Source organism: Cibotium barometz, chromosome 64 (assembly GCF_041138505.1).
Source record: "Cibotium barometz isolate CiBa-2024 chromosome 64, ASM4113850v1, whole genome shotgun sequence".
Lineage (NCBI taxonomy): Eukaryota > Viridiplantae > Streptophyta > Polypodiopsida > Cyatheales > Cibotiaceae > Cibotium > Cibotium barometz.
Window position 1 is genome coordinate 7,822,603 of NC_141109.1, and position 21,957 is coordinate 7,844,559.

The 21,957-nt window shown below is 39.0% G+C and overlaps 1 protein-coding gene across 2 annotated transcripts in view; it reads left to right on the plus strand.

The window, feature by feature from the left end:
* The window catches only part of LOC147603265 (DNAse I-like superfamily protein), a 48,792-nt gene extending 44,355 nt beyond the window's left edge, over positions 1–4,437 (plus strand). For both annotated transcript variants that reach the window (XR_015265615.1, XM_086796567.1), the window contains one exon: positions 3,749–4,437. Coding sequence is in view for 1 of the 2 variants with exons in the window: in XM_086796567.1 (XP_086652693.1) it covers positions 3,749–3,990 (242 nt within the window). In the remaining variant the exon portion in view is untranslated. The remainder of the gene's footprint in view (positions 1–3,748) is intronic.
* Positions 4,438–21,957: the final 17,520 nt, after the last annotated feature.

Consider the following 21,957-nt stretch of genomic DNA (forward strand, 5'->3'; position numbering starts at 1 on the left):
CAATTCTACCTCATGCGTGGTAGGTGTAAGAGTGGTAACCACATGAGCATCATGCTCTCTCCTGTCAAACTTGTCAAGCTGATATAACCCATGGTATAATGTGCTGGAAGTGACCAATGCATAGCCACCTTCATGGTCTTTCATTGTGTATCTGTCGTCCTCAAAGTTCATTGCATATCCTCTTTTAGCAAAAGAGGAGACGGACAACAAGTTCTTCTTAATCTTTGGCACATACAATACATTTGGAAGACATAATTTTGCACCATCTTCTGTTGTGAGATCATCTCACCAACACCCTGAACTGGATAAGAAGAATTGCTTGCACATGTTACCCCTTGTCTTCAGAGGCAGCCACCATAAGCTTCTTAAACAAATCCCTCCGTGAGGTAATGTGTTTAGAAGCACCACTGTCAAAGAACCATGTGTCATGTCTTTCATTGGCACTGAGACACATATGCTCCAATGATGCATCATAACTGCAAGTAAGGAAAGTCTACTCATCCTGCACAAGATTTACTGATGCATCATAACTGCAAGTAAGGAAGTCCACTCATCCTGCACAAGAATTGTTTGCACATGTTACCCGCTTGCCTTCTTAAACAAATCCCTCCGGGAGGTAATGTGTTTAGTAGAAGCACCACTGTCAAAGAACCATGTGTCGTGTCTTTCATTGACACTAAGAGACATATGCTCCAATGATGCATCATAACTGCAAGTAAGGAAAGTCCACTTATCTTGCACAAGATTTACTGATGCATCATCTTTCCCTACAGGTGATGAAGAAGAATCTACAGCCATGCTGCTTTCCTTTTTCTTCTCCTTTGCAAGCCTCTTTTTGCACTCATTCAAGTAATGACCTGGCTTCTTGCAATGACGCAAGAAATGTACAAAGCCCCTTGAATTGAACAAAAAAAAATCAGTTACATGTTGGAATCCTGATTTTGGAGAGATGCTTGTTGAAGCTATGTGTAGACAGCCTCTGGCCAGCAGACGTGGCGACCGTAGAGGCGGACGACGTGGGAGCAGCTGGCGTGGCGACAGGACGGAGAGGCAACGGCGATGTGTAGGTTACCCTGCTGGTGACGGCGTCGGAGTGCCGGATGGAACTACGATGGTTGCAGGACGGAATCGGGAGGGCAAAATCGCTGGACAGAATGGCCCAAGTTTTTGGCTGATTTCTGTCCTGTGCCATGTAAGCCCAAGGTGTGGCTGAGCGCCGCCAAGGGTTGCCTGCTGAGGTGCGAACGCTGCCCATGGGCGGGGTGGCGGTGGAGCCCTCGGCACTAGCGCTGACCCCTTTGGAGGCTTAAATGGGCGGTGGAGCCGAGGATAGGCGGCTGACAGGTGGCGCTGGAGAGTAGACGGAACGACGGCCGGAAGTGTAGTGGACTATCGGATCTGTGAGCGACGGAAGTGCAGCGGATAGAAGGTGGGCCGGCGACTGAAGTGCAGCTGGAAGGGAGGCGACTCCAGCTCTGACACCACTGTTAGGTTAGGGTTGCACAGAAACAGAGATACACGGAGAAGTACAGCAGCAAGCACACTCAAGAGAGGGAGATGGTGATTGAATGACGCAACCCGTGTGTGACCAATGAGGAGTGGGTAGGCACCCTTCACCTCTGGCAAGCGGATGACCACAAAGTTGAGGAACTGTACCCCATCCATCAACACTGGAACTGATTGGACTACACCAAGAGGAGTGACATCCCCATGGTCAGCTCCTCCGGCAAGCGGATGACCACAAAGTTGAGGAATTGCACCCCATCCATCAACACTGGAACTGATTGGACTACACCAAGAGGAATGACATCCCCATGGTCAGCTATCCTTACAAAGAAGTTGATGGGGCGGATCCTTTGGAGACCAAGGGCTTGCAGAGTAAACTCAGGGATGAGGTTAACTCCCGAGCCGCCATCCACGATGGTACCTCTATGAGGTGTGCCATTGATCATAGAGGTGTGCCATTGATGTGTACTGTCTTGCGGACACTCCTAAAATCAGCAAGAGGAGGCTTGGCCCATGCACATGGAAGTGTGTTGCTCATCTGTCTGCTCTTCCAGGTGGGCCAGGATCATGGAGAGCTGTTGGTGGACCACGAGACTCCACTGGAGCAGATCATACAGGGAGACTTCTTGTTTGAATTGGTGCAAGAAAGAGGGAAGAGGGGGCATGTGTGGTGGTGGTGGAGCAGGTTGGGAGACATTGGGTTACTGGTATCCAACATGAGAGCTGCTTGGATCATGTCTTTGTAAGCTTGAAGGAAGGCATGATCCACGAGGGTGTGGGAAACATGAAGTTGGTCCTCTCCTGGTTCTTCACTAGGAGTGACCCCCAAGGCTTTCTTCTGGGCACAGATAAGCACTGCAGCACTTGGTGTACAGGATGTGTGGGAGAAGCTTCACTCGAGGAGTAAGGTGATGCAGAGGGAAAAGGGGATGTAGAAGGAGAGGAAGGCTGGACCAGAGACCAGGTGAGTGGTTGAAGGGTTGGAAAGGCAAAGTTAGTTGAGGGAAAGGCTGAGGTGCTAGCTAGGTAATATCACACTAAGTTTTTACAGACCCTTGAGTGAAACAGTTTGATTGGATGAAAGACAAAAAAAAAGCGTACTGCAATGGATAGCTCGTTATAGCTACGCACAGTATGCTCATGCACAAACCCTTTTTTTAAATTTCCTTATATTTCTTGCAAAATAACCAGATTTTCTGGAGAAGGGAGGAAAGGAGGAGGGCCATGACCGAGTTAGTCTGAGGAGGAGATGTGACCAGTTGCAGCATGACAGAAGCTGCAACACTGTCTGTACACCATATCGCCTTGTTTGGACACTGCTGGACATTTCCACAGTAAATGTGCGGCACTCAACAGATGTACATTATGCAAACAACAGCCAGACCACCGGTGGTATCCAGCAGTGGCAGCTCCTCTTACATCCGGCTGTTTCTATACCACTGCTTAGCTGCTTATCAACTCTCTTATATATATATATATATATATATATATATATAACAAATTTTAAAATGTTTTGGAGGTTGTTTTCACTCTGTTGGGATGTTTGATGATGACTATTCCTGTAAGAGATACTTGATTTTAATATTCTGCACACCCGCCTCACCCCGCCCCCCCCCCTCCCCCGCAGGGCAGGGTCCCCCTTTCTCCCTCCTCTCTTCACCCGTACTCCCACTTGGTGTCTGGTAGAATAGTTTCTAAACTTCATGACAAGCTTGTGATCATGCTTGCTTCCTTACACCCTTACTGTCCTTGAGGAATATGATTTGGTAGGGCTGCAATATCTCTTGGGAAGCATGTGGTTAACCTAGAAATAACCCACCAGAGAGCTTAAGGTAAGCCTTTCTTGGTCTCTTGTCTTTTCTGAATTCCTGTAGTACCTCATCTCCTTAATTGAGGTCTGTCATCTACTTGACAGCAATGCTTATATGAAGCCTTCTGTTATGGCTTCAATAAGTTTTATTTTCAGGTCTCGTTACACAGTATCTTTCCTTGCAAGTAGGATAAGTGGAAAACCCATAAAACACCCAAGAGACCTACATATGGATGAGTGTAGAGTAACAAGATCAGTTTCTTTCTTTTGAAAAAGTATCCGGTATCTATTTCAAATATACAGAGAAAAAGGATGAAACAAATCGATTTCAAGTTCCAAGAACTAAAGTTATCTGATTACATTTTTTTAACTTACTAAATTGCTTTTCATGCCAGCTGGACCTACTGATGTCTCTTTTGTTTCATGGGCCAGGAGAAAATCAAGGAAAAGCAGAAAAACTAAAGCTGCTGTTCAAAGCTCTCTTGCTATGCTGGGATCGCCGGAATCAAGACTTGCATGTTGACTGGGTTTTATTCAGGGGCCGGACCCTTACGCCCATGTACGCTGAAGTGGTTGATGATAGTCCAAATGGTCACTATCCCTCAGATCACTATCCTTTGTATATAGAATTCTCATTGCCTCGAAGTGTGAGGCAACTTGATGAAACTGTGTAAGAAATTTGTCTTCAACAGCAGGTGCTAGATGTCATGGCCAGCCAATCAGGAGGCGCAATATGTGCAGCATATCCATACTGGTCAAGGTCATCATGCCTTGGCTTTCTACTTTTTTTTTGTGGAAATCTTCTTGTCTTGCTGCAAGGTCAGGTAGCATTGGAATTTTGGATACATGTACTTGGTTCTGTCAGCTCCGAAGCCAAGTCCCACGAAGATTTTGTTCACGATGCTATCGTTGTTAGTGTAGTGGTGTGGTAAGACTGGGTTTTCTGAAGCTGAAAGGACTATGGTGGAGAGAGATCGGCAAGTTGAGTCCTTTTTTGACTGGCAGGTCTATGATGGGGTTAGGTAAAGCCATGCTTAATTTTCATGTGTGGAATTAAACTGTTAGAGTTGTTTCGAACTTATTCAATGGAATGTCTAATATCGAGCCAGCCTAGTTTTGAAGTGTCGTGATTGTTGAAGTGACCAATCAATTCTGGTGACATAAAGAACACACACCCTATTAATGGCAGTTTCTTGTGACTTAACTTTGGGTTTGATTAAATCTCCCAAACCATGGATAAGAAATACTAAGACTTCTCTTAACTTTTTCTCTACACCTCAGGAGTCACTTGATGTTTTATGGAAACTTTTCATGTTGCAAAACAATTTGCAGCTTGGTGAAAGTTTTGTACCATTTATGGCCACGCGACAATAGTGTCTGTGCTGGTTATTTGTCTTTTTTAACACCTGAAAGTCTTAGGTATTTCTCGAAATGTTCTTAGGTTAAAAGATTTACATAATGAGGTTGGACACCTACAAAGCTGGTTTTCAAATCATGTTTTATGGCTACCTCCCTGTTAATGAGAGACAGAGAATACTTCCTCCTCCATTAGAAGACCTCTCTGTCAAAAGAGAAACTGATAAGAAAACAATTTTATTTTCTTGAAAGGTTCAACTATCTTCCATGAAATCACTTGCTCAAACTGATCCTTCCATTTAATGAGCATCTCGAGCAAGCTGTCTCACGATAATCTTTAACTCTAGTTCATGTGGGTTGAACTCAATTGAATCCTCCAACTGAACAAGCTTCTCACTTTGAGACTAAACTATCCATTGTTTTTGTTATCATTTTGTATACTTAGCACCCCCCCCCCCCCCCCCCCACCCCCCAACCGCTTCCTTTTAAACTTGTTGGTAGACCTTTTCATATTTATTGTTTGCTAAATGGAGAACTCTTAAGCCTTGCATGAGGGAAAGACCAGAAAGAAATGCGAAGGTCTATGCCAAGGGTTTGGTGGTAGTTAACAAACTAGTTGCCAACCCCTTCTTGTGAGGAAGCCAGGGGCTTCAACCTTGCCACTGGTAGAGTGTCAATCCACTAGTGATTCCTTGTTGAGAGTGTGAGGAGCAAAGGCTTTGAGGGAACCTAGAGTTTGAGAGTGAGTGAGATAGAGAAGAAGGTGGAGATAGAGAAAAGCAAGCAACAATACATCTCATTGTGCACATCATAATCCTCAAGCAAGCATGCAAGAAAGAAAGCAATAGAAGTGGTGGGAAAATTTTACCACAATTATGGGTGCGAGGAGACATTAAAAGTAATGCAAGCTTTGTGGTTCTTTGTTGTAGAGGTATCCTTTGGGAAATGCCATCAGCATTATAGTGATTGGCATGAAGAATTGATGGTGGCAACTATATTTAGATCAAATACGTTTGTGTATGGATCGGGTCATGTAGGGTTTGTCGAGTATGTGTAGTGTGTGATAATGCATGACCCAAGGAAAGTTGAATGACATGCCTTGTGTCATTGAGGAGGTAGGTAGTTGGAGCTTGTGTAATGGATCTTGGATATTTGGCATGGATTTTGGAGATTTGGTGAGGTTTCCTCTGAGCGGTTGTCGAGGTTTAGTGCAATTGTTGGGCAATTTAGAGCATGTCGTTTAGAGGTTGTTAGTGTTGCGGTTGGTGTAGTCATTCAAGAAGTAACAGAGAGGGAAGGGGTGTAATTGTTGGGCTATTTGCACCATGACTTGTGAAGAAAATCGGTCACACTTCAAGATCTAGGAGGCTCTTGTGTCTTCATATTAGAAGGGAATGTAGGTGATGGGTCGTTCCATGGACCAGGCTTGTGCCTACTATGCCCCTCCAAAGATGTAATGGATGGTTTTGTCGATGAGATGAGGCTATGGTGCAAGTGTTTGCATAAGTGCGTACCTATATATGCAAGATGTGTCTATGAATTATATGTGCGTGCCTATACATGGCTACATGACAATATTATTTGATGGTTCATGTGCTTTATTAGTATCTTTTTTTGTGGTTATTTGTCTTTTTGAACACCTAAAAGTCTTAGATGATTCTTTTAGGTAGGGAACACTTTGTGCTACAATCGCACAGAATCATGGCAAGGTGGACAACATCAAGCCATGTATGACTCACATATTGAGGTTGGACACGTATAAAATTGGTTTTTAAATCATGTTTTATTACTATCTTCTTTTTTATAAGAGACAGGAAAATTCCTCTTCCATTAGAAGATCAGTTTGTCAAAAAGAGAACTATCTTCCATGAACTCACTTGCTCAAATTGATCCTTCCATGTGATGAGTACCATTGAAAAGCTATCTTATGATAATCAATAATATCTCTAGTTTATGTGGGATGAACTTAGTTAAATCCTCCAGACTAAATTATTTAAACCTTGAGCTGTGTATAAATATTTTTTTGGGGAGCTGTTACATTTTTTTGCTCTCTAAGAACCAAAAACTCATTGCATCTTGATATTCTACAATCCAATAGTCCATGACATTCTAGGTTGATATCTATACATAAACATGCGTGGACTCTACTTCATGGATGTATGTGTGTGTGAGAGAGAGAGAGAGAGATTAAGTGTCTACTAAAGACCCAATGGGTCTATGAGACCAAAGTGATACAATAATGTCCATGGCATATGTCATTACATGGAATGGAAAATAAAACAAAAAACATAAATATAGCTATCTCACTTGAGAGAGAGAGAGAGAGAGAGAGAGAGAGAGAGAGAGAGAGAGAGAATTCAAACATGTACACAATAAAGTTTAACCCAGAGGTCTCTAATGTAGGATACATTATTAGATATGAGATAAGGGTTATAACAAAGCTCTCACAATATAGCAAAGTAGGGTTGTGTATGTAAGATTCCTCCCTAACCCCTCAAGATGTCCAGTTTCTTTTCCTGTAATCAATCTCTTTTTAAGAATAATAAAAGATCTTGTTTCTACCTATTTTGGCCTAGAGAGAAAATGTTTTAGAGAGATGATTCAGTTTTTAGATATCTTTGGATGGAAAAATATTCTTTCTTATTAAAATAAATTTTTTCGAAACAGAAGTTTAAAAAGAATTTCCTAAGGTGCATTAGAAATAAATTATAATCTGCTCAAAAGACCTTAGCCTAAGTGTCCAGATTTTTTAAAAATTTTGGATTAATCCAAATGTAGGGAGGAGATAAATTGAAGAAATAAAGAATAATCTTTCAAAAATGAGTAAATGCTCACATAAGATGAAGAGTGGACTAAGGACCAAAGGAAACATTTTGACACCTCAGAGTGGAGATTCTCTCTCATGAAGGCATTACTTTTTATTTTAAATAAAAAAAATGAGATATTTCATCTCTCCTCTCTCCTATTTTAAGTCTAGTTTCAAAAAGTAAGCTGAACTGATCCAAAAATGGTCAAAAATTGATCAAACTCATCTGAAAAATTCTAGAATTAACTTGCTTGGTTTGAGGCTCACTTTTTTCTATAAATAAAAGTCTCTCTCTTTGTAAAAGCTTAACAGTGTTTATGCACTGTTACTCTACTCCTACTACTCAAAGCCAATTACATTGAATTTTTTTTTGATAATTCAATTGTTTTTGACTTAATCCTCCTCCCCAAAGAAATTGGTGGCCACTCTTGATCCAAACAAGAGTAGAACCGTCAATCCCTCAAGCCAAAGGAAAGCTTACAAACTCCATGTAAGCTAAAATTTTTACTTTTTAATTTCAAATCTATAGTTTTTTGATTTTTTAATTTTTATAGTTGATTAAAGTGAATTCTGATGCTATGCCTTGAGGAAAAGGCTACCCCCTTCTCTTTTTTACAATTCAATCTTTCTTTATCCTAAAATGATTAACAAATAGAATGATTAAACTTTTTTTTATTGTTTACTCTCTTGAAAATTAAAAATTGTGTAGGTTAGAGTTCTTTATATCTTATTGGGGTTAATTTAAATAGAAAATAGAATGTTAAAAGTTGAGAAATGGTCAGCTATACAAAGGAGGTTATGGTAAATTTTTTTTGAATTTTGTGGAAAAGAAAGTTTATTTTTATGTTATTCTAAAAGAGTAATTCCTACTGTTTATGCATTCTAAAAGAAATATTCTTATTTACTCCATGTACATATTCACTTATGAAAATGCATGTATATCAGTGATATTAATTATTAAAATTAATTTCTTTGCATAGAAAGATGTATAATGAAATTTTTTTTATTATAAAAGTGTTATTTTCATTGAATTTAATTTCTATGCATAGAAAGATACATATTGAAAATTTTTCTTATTATAAAAGTGTTATTTTTATTTAATTTAATTTCTATGCATACAAAGATGTATAATGAATTTTTTTTAATTATAAAAGTGTTATTTTTATTGAATTTAATTTCTATGCATACAAAGATGCATAATGAAAAATTTCTTTAATTTAAAAAGTTTTATTTTCATTGAATTTAATTTCTATGCATAGAAAGATGCATAATAAAAAATTTCTTTAATTAAAAAAGTGTTATTTTCATTGAATTTAATTTCTATGCATAGAAAGATGCATAATAAATTTTTTTACTTATAAAAGTGTTATTTTCATTGAATTTAATTTCTATGCATAGAAAGATGCATAATGAAAATTTTATTTTTCTTATAAAAGTGTTATTTTCATTGAATTTAATTTCTATGCATAGAAAGATGCATAATGGAATTTTTTAATTATAAAAGTGTTGTTTTCATTAAATTTAAATTCTATGCATAATGAAATTTTTTATTATAAAAGTGTTATTTTTATTGAATTTAAATTCTATGCATAAAAGGATGCATAAAGAAAATTTTGTTATAAAAGCGTTATTCTTGAAAAAATTAGTTTTTATGCATAGAGAAATTCTTTTTATTTTAAAAGTGTTATTTCTATTAAAATTAATTTTATGTATAAATAGATGTATAAAAGGATTTTCTTTTATATAAAAGTGTTATTTTCATTGACGTTGATTTTTATGCATAAATAGATGCATAAAGAATTTTTTAATCAAAATTAGAATTTCTATGAGTATTTGATAAATGAATAAGTAAATACTCTAGAGAGAAATTTCTATCGTTTTATATTCACTCGGATTGTAAAGAGAAAATTCAAAAAATCTATCAAAGTCAAAATATTAAAATAAATGATTAATTTTTTCTTTATCGAAATTCGTAATTAATTTAGAAATCAGTTAAGTGAATATTCAATGAATGAAATTCAGTAAAATAGTAGCTGAAATATCACCCCTTTTCGAGAAAGATAGTTCAGGAAAAATCTACCAGACTCAAACCTTGAATCAGACTATGACCAAGACCAAACTCTTTATCGTTAGTTTCGAGGAAAGAAGATGCGACCACTTCAGAAAAATACACTCCAATCTCCCGCCAAACCTAAAACTAAGTTTGAGATCCTTTGAATTGATCTGTGGATTAAGTTACAAAATTCGAGGAAGTATGTTATGGAATTCAGACTTACGATCAAGAAGTTTTAGGGATACTGATTTAAGATATACTCATTGTATTCAAAAGAAAATCAAATTGAAAACTTGCACCTGTTTTCTTAAAGGACTGTCTTACGCCAGAATGCTGGAGGAAACTTTTGGTATATATGTTTTTCTAAGGGAAGTTTGGTTGCAACAGCTGGCGGGGAGTGTTCAAAGGATAGCTCACGCGGCAAAGCCTGCCCAGGTGTCTTGACCAGCCTCGGTATGGTTAAAATGGTGCGCTTCCGGTACGATGGACGAGGGCTGACGAAGCGGTCCCTGAGTGAAGTGCCAGGACACCTAAGGAGGATCTTGGAGGGTTCTGACCAGGCGATGCACGGGCTCGCGATGTCGGAAGATATGTATGATGGACAAATGATTATTGTAATCTGTTAACTAGATCTCGTTGTTGCTGACCAGTTGGTTTCAACGGAGAGTCCAGAGTGATTCTGTTTTTTGTAAAGAAACAAGGGACTGGATGGAATTTTTGAGTTATGACATTTGTAACCAATAACTGTTTGTCAATGGATTGTTTTATAAGTTAAAGTTTTAAAGAGGAGTGTGTGCGAAAGAAAAAGTTAAGAAAGGCATTGAATTATGGGTGAGTAATTGTCTGGTTCTACCAATTCCAGTGTGGTTGTGGTGGCTAACCCAGGGCCGGATGGGGTTAGGCTGGAAGCAGTGGAGTTTTAAAAATGAAATTGAATAATAGGAATACGCTTAGAACTTGAGTAGTTAAATAATAACCTGAAGACTTTCTCAAATGAATAGATCAACGGTTGTGCCTGATTTTAGTTAGGAAAAAAGCGTTGATTTCTTCAAGTTAAGTCTGTTGTAATAGTTTTCCTTCTATCTGGTTTAGTCAAGTGAAGGATAGTTTAGTCTCTTGACCCCGTTAAGAAAATCAAAAAGCTGGAATCGTTCCCATTTTTTAGGCAAGGAAATTTTTCTCGATTTCGGTTTCGGAATGATCACTAGATTAGTCTCGTGATGTATTAACGTCAATACCAATCAGCGTTAAAGACTCAGGCGGCAGAATATCTCGCTAGCCCCATGATCGTAATAAGGCTAGGAGTTATTTGTTATGTCCAACTCTATAATCATTCACCCCGAAATTTTAGAATTTCTTGCCGAATTTTTAGACTTCTGAGCCGCTTTATTCCTAGGAGCAGAATTACAGCACCATTATCAGTGATGAATCGTGTATATCATAGCATGTCCCCATTGTAGTATCGCCTTTTTATGCGTACGCGATTCAAGCAGTGACTTTTGGAGCCGAGACGCTCTATGTATATATCAAAAACTTTTGATAATAAATGATGTTTTGTAAAAGATTCCAATATGATTTCGTGGGTGAATATTGGTTAATAAAATTATCAGAGTGAATCTTATTTTCAAGAATTATGATGGAATATTTATTGTTTAAGAAATAAATCTCAAAAATTAAAGTCATAAATCTGATGAAGTTAAGTTGACAAAAATCTCGTTTTTCTCAAAATCATGAGGCGCGCGGCCCGTGCTAGGCAACTGAATCCTCTTACCTGCCGATGATGAAGAGTTAGATCCGGACATTCGTAAAGGCCTGCACCGATCCCAACCTGGTCCATTCAAGGGTGAACAGTTAGGAGAAACAGTGGAAAAATGGATCGAGGCAATGGAAGAGTACTTTGATGTAACCGGTTATAATGAGAGGGAGCAAGATGGCAAGATGGCTCTCGCCAGATTAAAAATTATGGAAACGGCCTGGGTCGCATGGAGGAACCATTGCGAGACAAACCGTCTTGACCAAAATACCCAGACCTGGTCATATCTCAAGGCTTACCTGAGGAAGAGGTTTTGTTCTCCGAGCTTCCTGGAAACCAAAATGAATGAGTTCTTGGAATTGAAGCAGGATAGCCGGACAATTGAAGAATACCATTAGGCATTTTCCCTTCTCCTCAAATATTCTCCACTTTTGGATGAAGAGCAGCTGATGGCGAGATTCATTCGTTCGAGGGATGAACGAGCCATTGGACACTTGAGTGAAAAATGCCAAACCAATCTCAATGGCAGAAGCTGTCAGAATGGCAAAGGAATTTGCCAAGGCATTTGTTGTTAAGGTCCCGCCAAAGCTTGCATCCTCAAACTTTAAAAGGTTCCAAACCCCGGGAAGTGCTTCAAACTTTCCTCCCCCAAAGAGATAGCAAGGCCCTTGAATCAAGATACTGGGAGATTCAAAAGTGAAGGAAGACTCTTCCCTCAGAACACTTTCTCAGGAGCCCCACCTTTTTCAAGGACTCAGAGGGACGAGCTTAGAAGTGAGAACAGGTGTTTTGGATGTCATGGTTTCGGTCTCACTAGCTTAAAGACTGCCCGACTCCTTCCATGTCAAGAGGACAGGGAAGCTAAGGACTTAGAGTGCAGAGACCAGTCCCTTCGTATAAGTCCGTCTCGACAAAATCAGGGCAATCCTAGGAGGAACCTAGCTCAACCATCTGCCCCTTTGTTCAAAGTAATCTCAGAACTCCCTCCCAGAACTAGGGTAACCAAAGAGAAAGAGTTCCGCCCCAGTCTGCAGAAGCCAGAGTAGTTACGATAGCAGAAGTAGTGGAAGAGGAAAGAGGCCAGATTTATGCCGCAATTGAGAACCAAGGGCCAAATCGTCAATTCTCTGTCATCATTGATACTCCAGCTGAGTATAAGGGTAAGCCATTTAAGCTTTTGATTGATTCAGGCAATACTCATTCATTTATTTTCCCTAGATGTTTGCGTAAGCTAGTCTTAGAATAAAAATTAAAGAAACCTATGCAAGTTGAATTGGCCAGTGAGAAGATTCTTTTCACTCACCATGAGACAGATCGTATTCAGTTTAATCTAGATGGGAATGTAACTAACGGCTAGTTCAGAGTCTTACCTTTGGGAGTTTTCAACGGAATCCTTGGAATGGATTGGCTCCACTAAAATCAAGCTGACATTCATTGTCACAATGGAACCATTTCCTTCCGTGACCTTCATGGGGACAAAGTTTAAGGAACTGGAGTTTTCGGATCCCTAGATCTGCAATTAGTAAAACTTCTAAATTACTGAAAGAAATTAGAAAGAGGCAACTCATTTATGTTGTCAAAATGAATCCGGTAGACTCAAAGTTAAAGGCTAAAGAACCAGAATGGTTAAGTGAGTATGATGATTTATTCCCAGCAGAGCTAACAGAGATGCCTCTGATTTAGAAAGTCGATCATGTGATAGAATTGACCCCCGGAGCTCAGCCACCAGTAGCCCAGCTCACTTACAAAATGCCAGTCCCTGAAGCCATTGAACTCAAGGAACAACTTAGGCAGCTATTAGAACAAGGGTTTGTAAGACCTAGTGTTTCACCTTGGGGAGCGCCAGTTCTCTTTCTTCAGAAAAAGATGGAACGCTAAGAGTTTGTGTGGATTACAGAGGTCTCAATCAGCTGTGACAGTTAAGAATAAGTATCTCATCCCAAGAATTGATGAGCTTTTGGGACAGGCTAAGTGGAGTCCAGATCTTCACAAAGATAGATCTCAAATCAGGATATTATCAGATCAGGATTAATGAACAAGATATCACAAAGATAGCCATCAATATTCGCTATGGGCACTATGAATTTACAGTCATGCCATTTGGATTGACAAATTTTCCAGCTACATTCAATCGCCTAATGCAAGACATTCTCATGGTCATGCCGTTTGGATTGACAAATTTCCCAGCTACATTCAATCGCCTAATGCAAGACATTCTCAGAGAATACTTGGATGATTTTGTTCTTGTTTTCTTTGATGATATTCTGATTTACTCAAAGAATGCAGCTGACCATGAAGCTCACGTCTGAAAAGTTCTTGAGATGCTAAGAAAGCACCAACTCTTTGCAAAAAAGAGTAAATGCACTTTCTCTGCCGACCATGTTGAATACTTGGGCTTTTTGGTATCAAAAGATAGAATTTCTCCAGATTTTGCACTCCAGATTCTGCAAAAGTCTAAGCAGTCATCATAGATTGGCCTGAACCTAAGACAGTGAAAGAAGTCAGAGGATTCTTGGGATTAACTGGTTGGTATAGAATTTTTATACCTAAGTATGCTCTCATAGCTTCCTCCCCGACTAATCTTCTCAAGAAGAATACCCCGTTTCAATAGTCTGCCAGGTGTTAGCGCGCTTTTGATAAGCTAAAGACCGCCTTGGTAACCAATCCCGTTCTGAAGTTGCCAGATTTCTCTCTATCCTTTGAGGTAGTAACAGATGCTAGTGGTTTTGCCATGGGAGGTGCGCTCATGCAGGAAGGTCATGCAATGGCCTATGAATCCCCAAAACTCAGAACGCATGAGAGAAATTATGCTGTCCACAACCTGGAGCTACTTTCAGTAGTTTATGCCCTAAAGTTGTGGAAACATTACCTACTGGGTCAAAGATTCACTTTGATGATCAATCACATCAGAGCTTAAAGTGGATCTTCACTCAGAAGGATCTCAACAACCATGCGCCAAAGAAGGTGGATGTAGACCCTGCAAGAATTTGATTTTGAAATCAAGTATCGCCCAGGCAAAGAAAATGTCGTAGCAAATGTCCTCAGTAGAAAAGCCTCCTTGCCTACAATCACAATGGTATCAAATCCATTAATTAATGAAGCAAGAGAGAAGACCATGCAGGATAGATTCTTTGGCCCTATTGCTCCCCTACTTTGATAAAAAACAGAAGCAGGAGGCAGCACACACAAGGGAAGCAAACCCTAATCCATATCCATCAACCATAAAGAAAGAGAGAAGCCATAGTCACCATCTCTCTCACACACACAAAGGAGAACACAACATAGTGTTATGTCCACACTACAAAGTAAACCGAATGTAATGTCCACACCACACATGACCAACTGGACGCGGTCATAAACACACCACACGATATCTATCTACCATACTGTCACTCTGTCAGCACCCATGTGCTATCCTCCAGCTGTATACGAGCTTGACATTTCAACACTCCCCCTCAAGCTCGACATGTCCATCTCTAGGACTCCCAATCTAGTACGAAAGTACTCGAACTTATCCTTACCAAGTGCTTTGGTAAAGATATCTGTAACCTGCTCATCTGTCTGTACATATGTCAAATCAACATGCCCATCTAGCACCTTCTCTCTGATGAAATGATAGTGGACCTCAATATGTTTGGTCCTGGCATGATAAACTGGGTTGCTAGCAAGCTGAATACTACTCATGTTGTCACAATGAATGACAACTCTCATATCACTCTGTATCCTGACATCATCTAGCAACTTCTTCAACCACATAGCCTCACATGCAGCTATGGCTGCTCCACGATACTCTGCCTCTGTGGTAGATAAAGCAACTGTAGGTTGCTTTTTACTGCTCCAACTCACAGCTCCACTACCAAGGCTGAAAACATAGCCACTAGTAGATCTCCTGTCATATGCACTACCGGCCCAATCTGCATCTGTATATCCATAGACATGCATGTCTTTTCCTGCCTCATAGAAAAGACCATAATGCGCGGTAGTTTTGACATATCTCAGAATCCGTCTCACAGCATCCAAGTGAGGTTTACGAGGACTCTGCATAAACTGACTCACCAAACCAACTGCATAACTGAGATCTGGCCTCGTAATGGTCATGTAGATAAGGCTACCAACCAAGCTTAATAGTGTTTATACAATGTTACTCTACTCCTATACCCAGAGCCAATTACATTTAATTTTCTTGATAATTCAATTATTTTTGACTTAATCCTCTCTAAAGAAATTGGTGGCCACTCTTGATCCAAACAAGAGTAGAACCTTCAATCCCTCAAGCCAAAGGAAAGCTTACAAACTCCATCTAAGCTAAAATTTCTACTTTTTAATTTTAAATCTATGGTTTTTTGATTTTCTTGTTTTTATAGTTGATTAAAGTAAATTCTGATAATATGCCTTGAGGAAAAGGCTACCCCCTTCTCTTCTTTACAATTCACTCTTTCTTTATCCTAGAATGATTAACAAATAGAGTGACCAAACTTTTCTTATTGTTTAAACTCTTGAAAATTAAAAATTATGTAGATTAGAGTCCTTTATATCTTATTGGGGTTAATTTAAATAGAAAATAGAATGTTAAAAATTGAGAAATGGTCAGCCATACAAAGGAGGTTATGGCAAAATTTTCTTGAATTTTGTGGAAGAGAAAGTTTATTTTTATGTTATTCTAAAAGAGTAATTCCCACCGTTTATGCATTCTAAAAGAAATATTCTTATTTACTCCATGTACATATTCACCTATGAATATGCATGGATATCTATTTTCATTGAATTTAATTTCTATGCATAGAAAGATGCATATTGGAAATTTTTATTATTATAAAAGTGTTATTTTCATTGAATTTAAATTCTATGCATAGAAAGATGCAAAATGGATTTTTTTAAATTATAAAAGTGTTATTTTCATTGAATTTAATTTCTATGCATAGAAAGATGCATAATGGAAATTTTTATTATAAAAGTATTATTTTTATTAAATTTAATTTCTATGCCTAGAAAGATGCAAAAAAGATTTTTTTTAATTATAAAAGTGTTATTTTCATTGAATTTAATTTCTATGCATAGAAAGATGCATAATGGAATTTTTTTATTATAAAAGTGTTATTTTCATTGAATTTAATTTCTATGCATAGAAAGATGCATAATGGAAATTTTTTTAATTATAAAAGTGTTGTTTTCATTGAATTTAAATTCTATGTATAGAAAGATGAATAATGAAAATTTTTATTATAAAAGTGTTGTTTTCATTGAATTTAATTTCTATGCATAGAAAGATGCATAAAGAAAATTTTGTTATAAAGGCGTTATTGTTGAAAAAAAAGATTTTTATGCATAAATAGATGCATAGAGAAATTCTTTTTATTTTAAAAGTGTTATTCCTATGAAAACTGATTTTATGTATAAATAGATGCATAAAAGGATTCTCTTTTATATAAAAGTGTTATTTCCATTGACATTGATTTTTATGCATAAAGAATTTTAATCAAAATTAGAATTCTCTTTAATTCTATGTTTAATTTCTATTATTATTTGATAAATGAATAAGTAAATACTCTGAGAGAGAAATTTCTCTATCGTTTTATATTCACTCGGATTGTAAAGAGAAAATTGAGAAAATCTATCGAAGTCAAAATATGCAGATAAATGATGAATTTATTCTTCATCGGAATTCGTAATTAATTTAGAAATCAGTTAAGTGAATATTCAATGAATGAAATTCAGTAAATTTTTAGTAAAATAGTAACTGAAATATCACCTCTTTTCGAGAAAGATAGTTTAGGAAAAATCTACTAGACTCGAACCTTGAATCAGACTATGACCAAGACCAAACTCTTCGTCACAGTTTTCGAGGAAAGAAGATGTGACCAGTTCAGGAAAATACACTCCAATCTCTCGTCGCCAAACCTAAAACTGAGTTTGAGATCCTTTGATTTGATCTGTGGATCAAGTTACAGAATTCGAGGAAGTCTATTATGGAATTCAGACTTATGATCAAGAAGTTTTGGGGATACTGATTTAAGATATACTCATTGTATTCAAAAGAAAATCAAACTGAAAACTTGTATCATCGAAACCCTGTTTTCTTAAAGGACTGTCTTATGCCAGAATCCTGGAGGGAGCATTTGGTATATGTGTTTTTCTAAGGGATGTTTGGTTGCAATAGCTGGCAGGGAGTGTTCAAAGGACAACTCACGCGACAAAGCCTGCCCAGGTCTTGACCAGCCTCGGTACGGTTAAAATGGTGCGCTTCTGGTATGATGGACGAGGGCCGACGAAGCGGTCCTTGAGTGAAGTGCCAGGACACCTAAGGAGGATCTTGGAGGGTTCTGACCAGGCAATGCACGAGCTCACGGTGCCTAGGACACCCATGCGTATGTCGTGGAAGATATGTATGATGGACAAATGATTATTGTAATCTGAAACTGGATCTTGTTGTTGCTGACCAGCTCGTTGTTACTGACCAGCTGGTTTCAACGAAGAGTCCATAGAGTGATTCTATTTTTTTTGAGAAACAAGGGGCTAGATGGGATTTTTGAGTTATGACATCTGTAACCAATAACTGTTTGTTAATGGATTGTTTTATAAGTTAAAGTTTTAAAGAGGAGTGTGTGCGTATCTGTATCTGAAAGAAAAAGTTAAGAAAGGCATTGAATTATGGGTGGGTGAGTAATTGTCTGGTTCTACCAATTCCAGTGGTTGGGTGGTGGCTAACCCATGGGCCGGATGGGGTTAGGCTAGAATTAGTGGAGTTTTAATAATGAAATTGAATAATAGGAATACGCTTAGAACTCGAGTAGTTAAATAATAACCTGAAGACTTTCTCAAATGAATAGATCAACGGCTGTGCCCTGATTTCAGTTAGGAAAAAGGCGTTGATTTCTTCAAGTTAAGTCTGTAATAGTTTTCCTTCTATCTGGTTTAGTGAAGTGAAGGATAGTTTAGTCTCTTGACGACCTCGTTAGAGAATTTGTTAAGAAAATCAAAAAGGTGGAATCGTCCCCATTTTTCGGACAAGGGAATTTTTCTTGGTTTCGGTTTCAGAATGATCACCAAATTAGTCTCGTGTTTGGACATTCGAGGGCGAGGCCCCGACTGGGAAACCCTGCCCCGTGCAAGAGGAAGCTACTTCCGCTCTGCTATCCTGCCGGTGCGCAGAGGGGGCAGAGGGGTCTCACAGTTGGTATGAGAGCGCTATTGTAAACTTATGAAACAGAAGCACTAGAATTTTAAAGAAAATCTGGGAAATAATGTTTTTACATTATGTTTGAAATGAATTCGTAAATTGAAAACTCATAAATTGAACTGGATTTTTAGATGGATACCCCAAATCTGTCTAGAATTCTGGGACTTTCCCAGAGTCAGGATATGATCGCCTTTGCCTTTGAAAATCTCATCAACTCTGCTACAACCCGAGAAAGCAAAGTGAGGCTCGCTCGTCACTTTGAGGATCTATACTTTCCTGATCCAGTAGAGCGACGTCAGCACATGTGGTTCTCTGGTGGGGGACGGCGATGTGTTAATGTCAACACCAATCAAAGACTTAGGCGATAGAATATCTCACTAGCCCCATGATCTTGATAAGGCTAGGAGTTATTCGTTATGTCCAACTCTATAATCATTCACCTCGAAATTTTAGAATTTCTTGCCAAATTTTTAGACTTCTAAGCCGCTTTATTCCTAGGAGCAGAATTACAACACCATTATCAGATGAATCGTGTATATCATAGCATGTCCCCACCGCAGTATCGTCTTTTTATGCGTACGCGATTGAGGCAGTGACTTTTGGAGCCGAGACGCTCTATGTATATATCAAAAACATTTGATAATAAATGATGTTTTGTAAAAGATTCCAACATGATTTTGTGGTTGTGAATATTTTTTAATAAAATTATCAGAGTGAATCTTGTTTTCAAGAATTATGATAATATTTATTGTTTAACAAATAAATCTCAAAAATTAAATAGTCATAAATCTGATGACAAAGTTAAGTTGACAAAAATCTCGTTTTGTCAGAATCATGAGGCGCGCGGCCCATGCTAGGCAACCGGATCCTCTTACTGCCGATGATGAAGAGTTAGATCCGTACGTTCGTAAAGCCCTGCACTGATCCCAACTTGGTCCATACAAGGGTGAAGGGGAACAATTAGGAGAAACAGTGGAAAAATGGATCGAGGCAATGGAAGAGTACTTTGATGTAACAACCGGTTATAATGAGAGGGAGCAAGATGGCTCTCGCCAGATTAAAAATTGTGGAAACGGCCAGGGTCGCATGGAGGAACCATTGCGAGACAAACAGTCTCGATCGAAATACCCAAACCTGGTCAGATCTCAAAGCTTACCTCAGGAAGAGGTTCTGTCCTCCGGGATTCTTGGAAAGCAAAATGAATGAGTTCTTAGAATTGAAGCAGGATAGCCGGACAATTGAAGAATACCATCAGGCATTTGCCCTTCTCCTCAAATATTCTCCACTTTTGGATGAAGAGCAGCTGATGGCGAGATTCATTCGAGGGATGAACGAGCCATTGGACACTTGAGTGAAAAATGCCAAACCAGTCTCAATTGCAAAAGCTGTCAAAATAGCAAAGGACTTAGCCAAGGCATTTGTTGTTAAGGTCCCGCCAAAGCCTGCATCCTCAAACTTTAAAAGGTTCCAAACCCCGGGAAGTGCTTCAAACTTTCCTCCCCCAAAGAGACAGCAAGGCCCCAGAATCAAGATACTGGGAGATTCAAAAGTGAAGGAAGACTCTTTCCTCAGAAAACTTTCTCAGGAGCCCCACCTTTTTTAAGGACTCAGAGGGACGAGCTTAGAAGTGAGAACAGGTGTTTTGGATGTCAGGGTTTTGGTCACCAGCTTAAAGACTGCCCGACTCCTGCCATGTCAAGAGGACAGGGAAGCTAAGGACCTAGAGACCAGCCCCTTCGTATCAGTCCGTCTCGACAAAATCAGGGCAATCCTAGGAGGAATCTAGCTCAACCATCTGCCCCTCTGTTCAAAGTAATCTCAGAACTCCCTCCCAGAACTAGGGTAACCAAAGAGAAAGAGTTCTACCGCAGTCTGCAGCAGAAGCCAGAGTAGTTACGATAACAGAAGCAGTGGAAGAGGAAAGAGGCCAGATTTATGCCGCAATTGAGAACCAAGGGCCAAATTGTCAATTCTTTGTCATCCATACTCCAGCTGAGTATAAGGGTAAGCCATTTAAGCTTTTGATTGATTCAGGTAGTACTCATTCATTTATTTCCCCTGGATGCTTGCGTAAGCTAGTCTTAGACAGGAAAACAGGGAAACCTATGCAAGTTGAATTGGCCAGTGGGAAGATTCTTTTCACTCACCATGAGACAGATCGTATTCAGTTTAATCTAGATGGGAATGTAACTAACTGCCAATTCAGAGTCTTACCTTTGGGAGTTTTCGACGGAATCCTTGGAATGGATTGGCTCCACTCAAATCAAGCTGACATTCACTGTCACAATGGAACCATTTCCTTTCGTGACCTTCATGGGGACAAAGTTTAAGGAACTGGAGTTTCCGGATCCCTAGATCTGCGATTAGTAAAAATTCTAAATTACTGAAAGGAATTAGAAAGAGGCAACTCATTTATGTTGTCAAAATGAATTCGGTAGACTCAAAGTTAAAGGCTAAAGAACCAGAATGGTCAAGTGAGTATGATGATTTATTCCCAGCAGAGCTAACAGAGATGCCTCTGATTCGAGAAGTAGATCATGTGATAGAATTGACCCCCGGAGCTTAGCCACCCAGTAGCCCAACGCACGTATAAAATGCGAGTCCCTAAAGCCATTGAACTCAAGGAACAACTTAGGCAGCTGTTAGAACAAGGGTTTGTAAGACCCAGTGTTTCACCTTGGGGAGCGCCAGTTCTCTTTCTTCAAAAAAAGATGAAATGCTAAAGCTCTGTGTGGATTACAGAGGTCTCAATTAGCTGTGACAGTTAAGAATAAGTGGAGCCCAGATCTTCACAAAGATAGATCTCAAATCAGGGTTTTATTATCACATCAGGATTAATGATGAACAAGATATCCCAAAGACAGCCATCAATACTCTCTATGGGCATTATGAATTTATAGTCATGCCGTTTGGATTGACAAATTTTCCAGCTACATTCAATCGCCTAATGCAAGACATTCTCAGAGAATACTTGGATAATTGTGTTCTTGTTTTCTTTGATGATATTCTGATTTACTCAAAGAATGCAGCTGACCATGAAGCTCACGTCCGAAAAGTTCTTGAGATTCTAAGGAAGCACCAACTCTTTGCAAAAAAGAGCAAATGCACTTTCTGCCGACCATGTTGAATACTTGGGCTTTCTGGTATCAAAAGATGGAATTTCTCCAGATTTTGCAAAAGTCTAAGTAGTCACATAGATTGGCCTAAACCTAAGACAGTGAAAGAAGTTAGAGGATTCTTGGGATTAACTGGTTGGTATAGAATTTTTATACCTAAGGATGCTCTCATAGCTTCCTTCATGACTAATCTTCTCAAGAAGAATACCCCATTTCAATGGTCTGCCAGGTGTCAGAGCACTTTTGATAATCTAAAGACCACCTTGGTAACCAATCCCATTCTAAAGTTGCCAGATTTCTCTCTATCCTTTGAGGTAGTAACTGATGCTAGTGGTTTTGCCCTGGGAGGTGCGCTCATGCAGGAAGGCCATGCAGTGGCC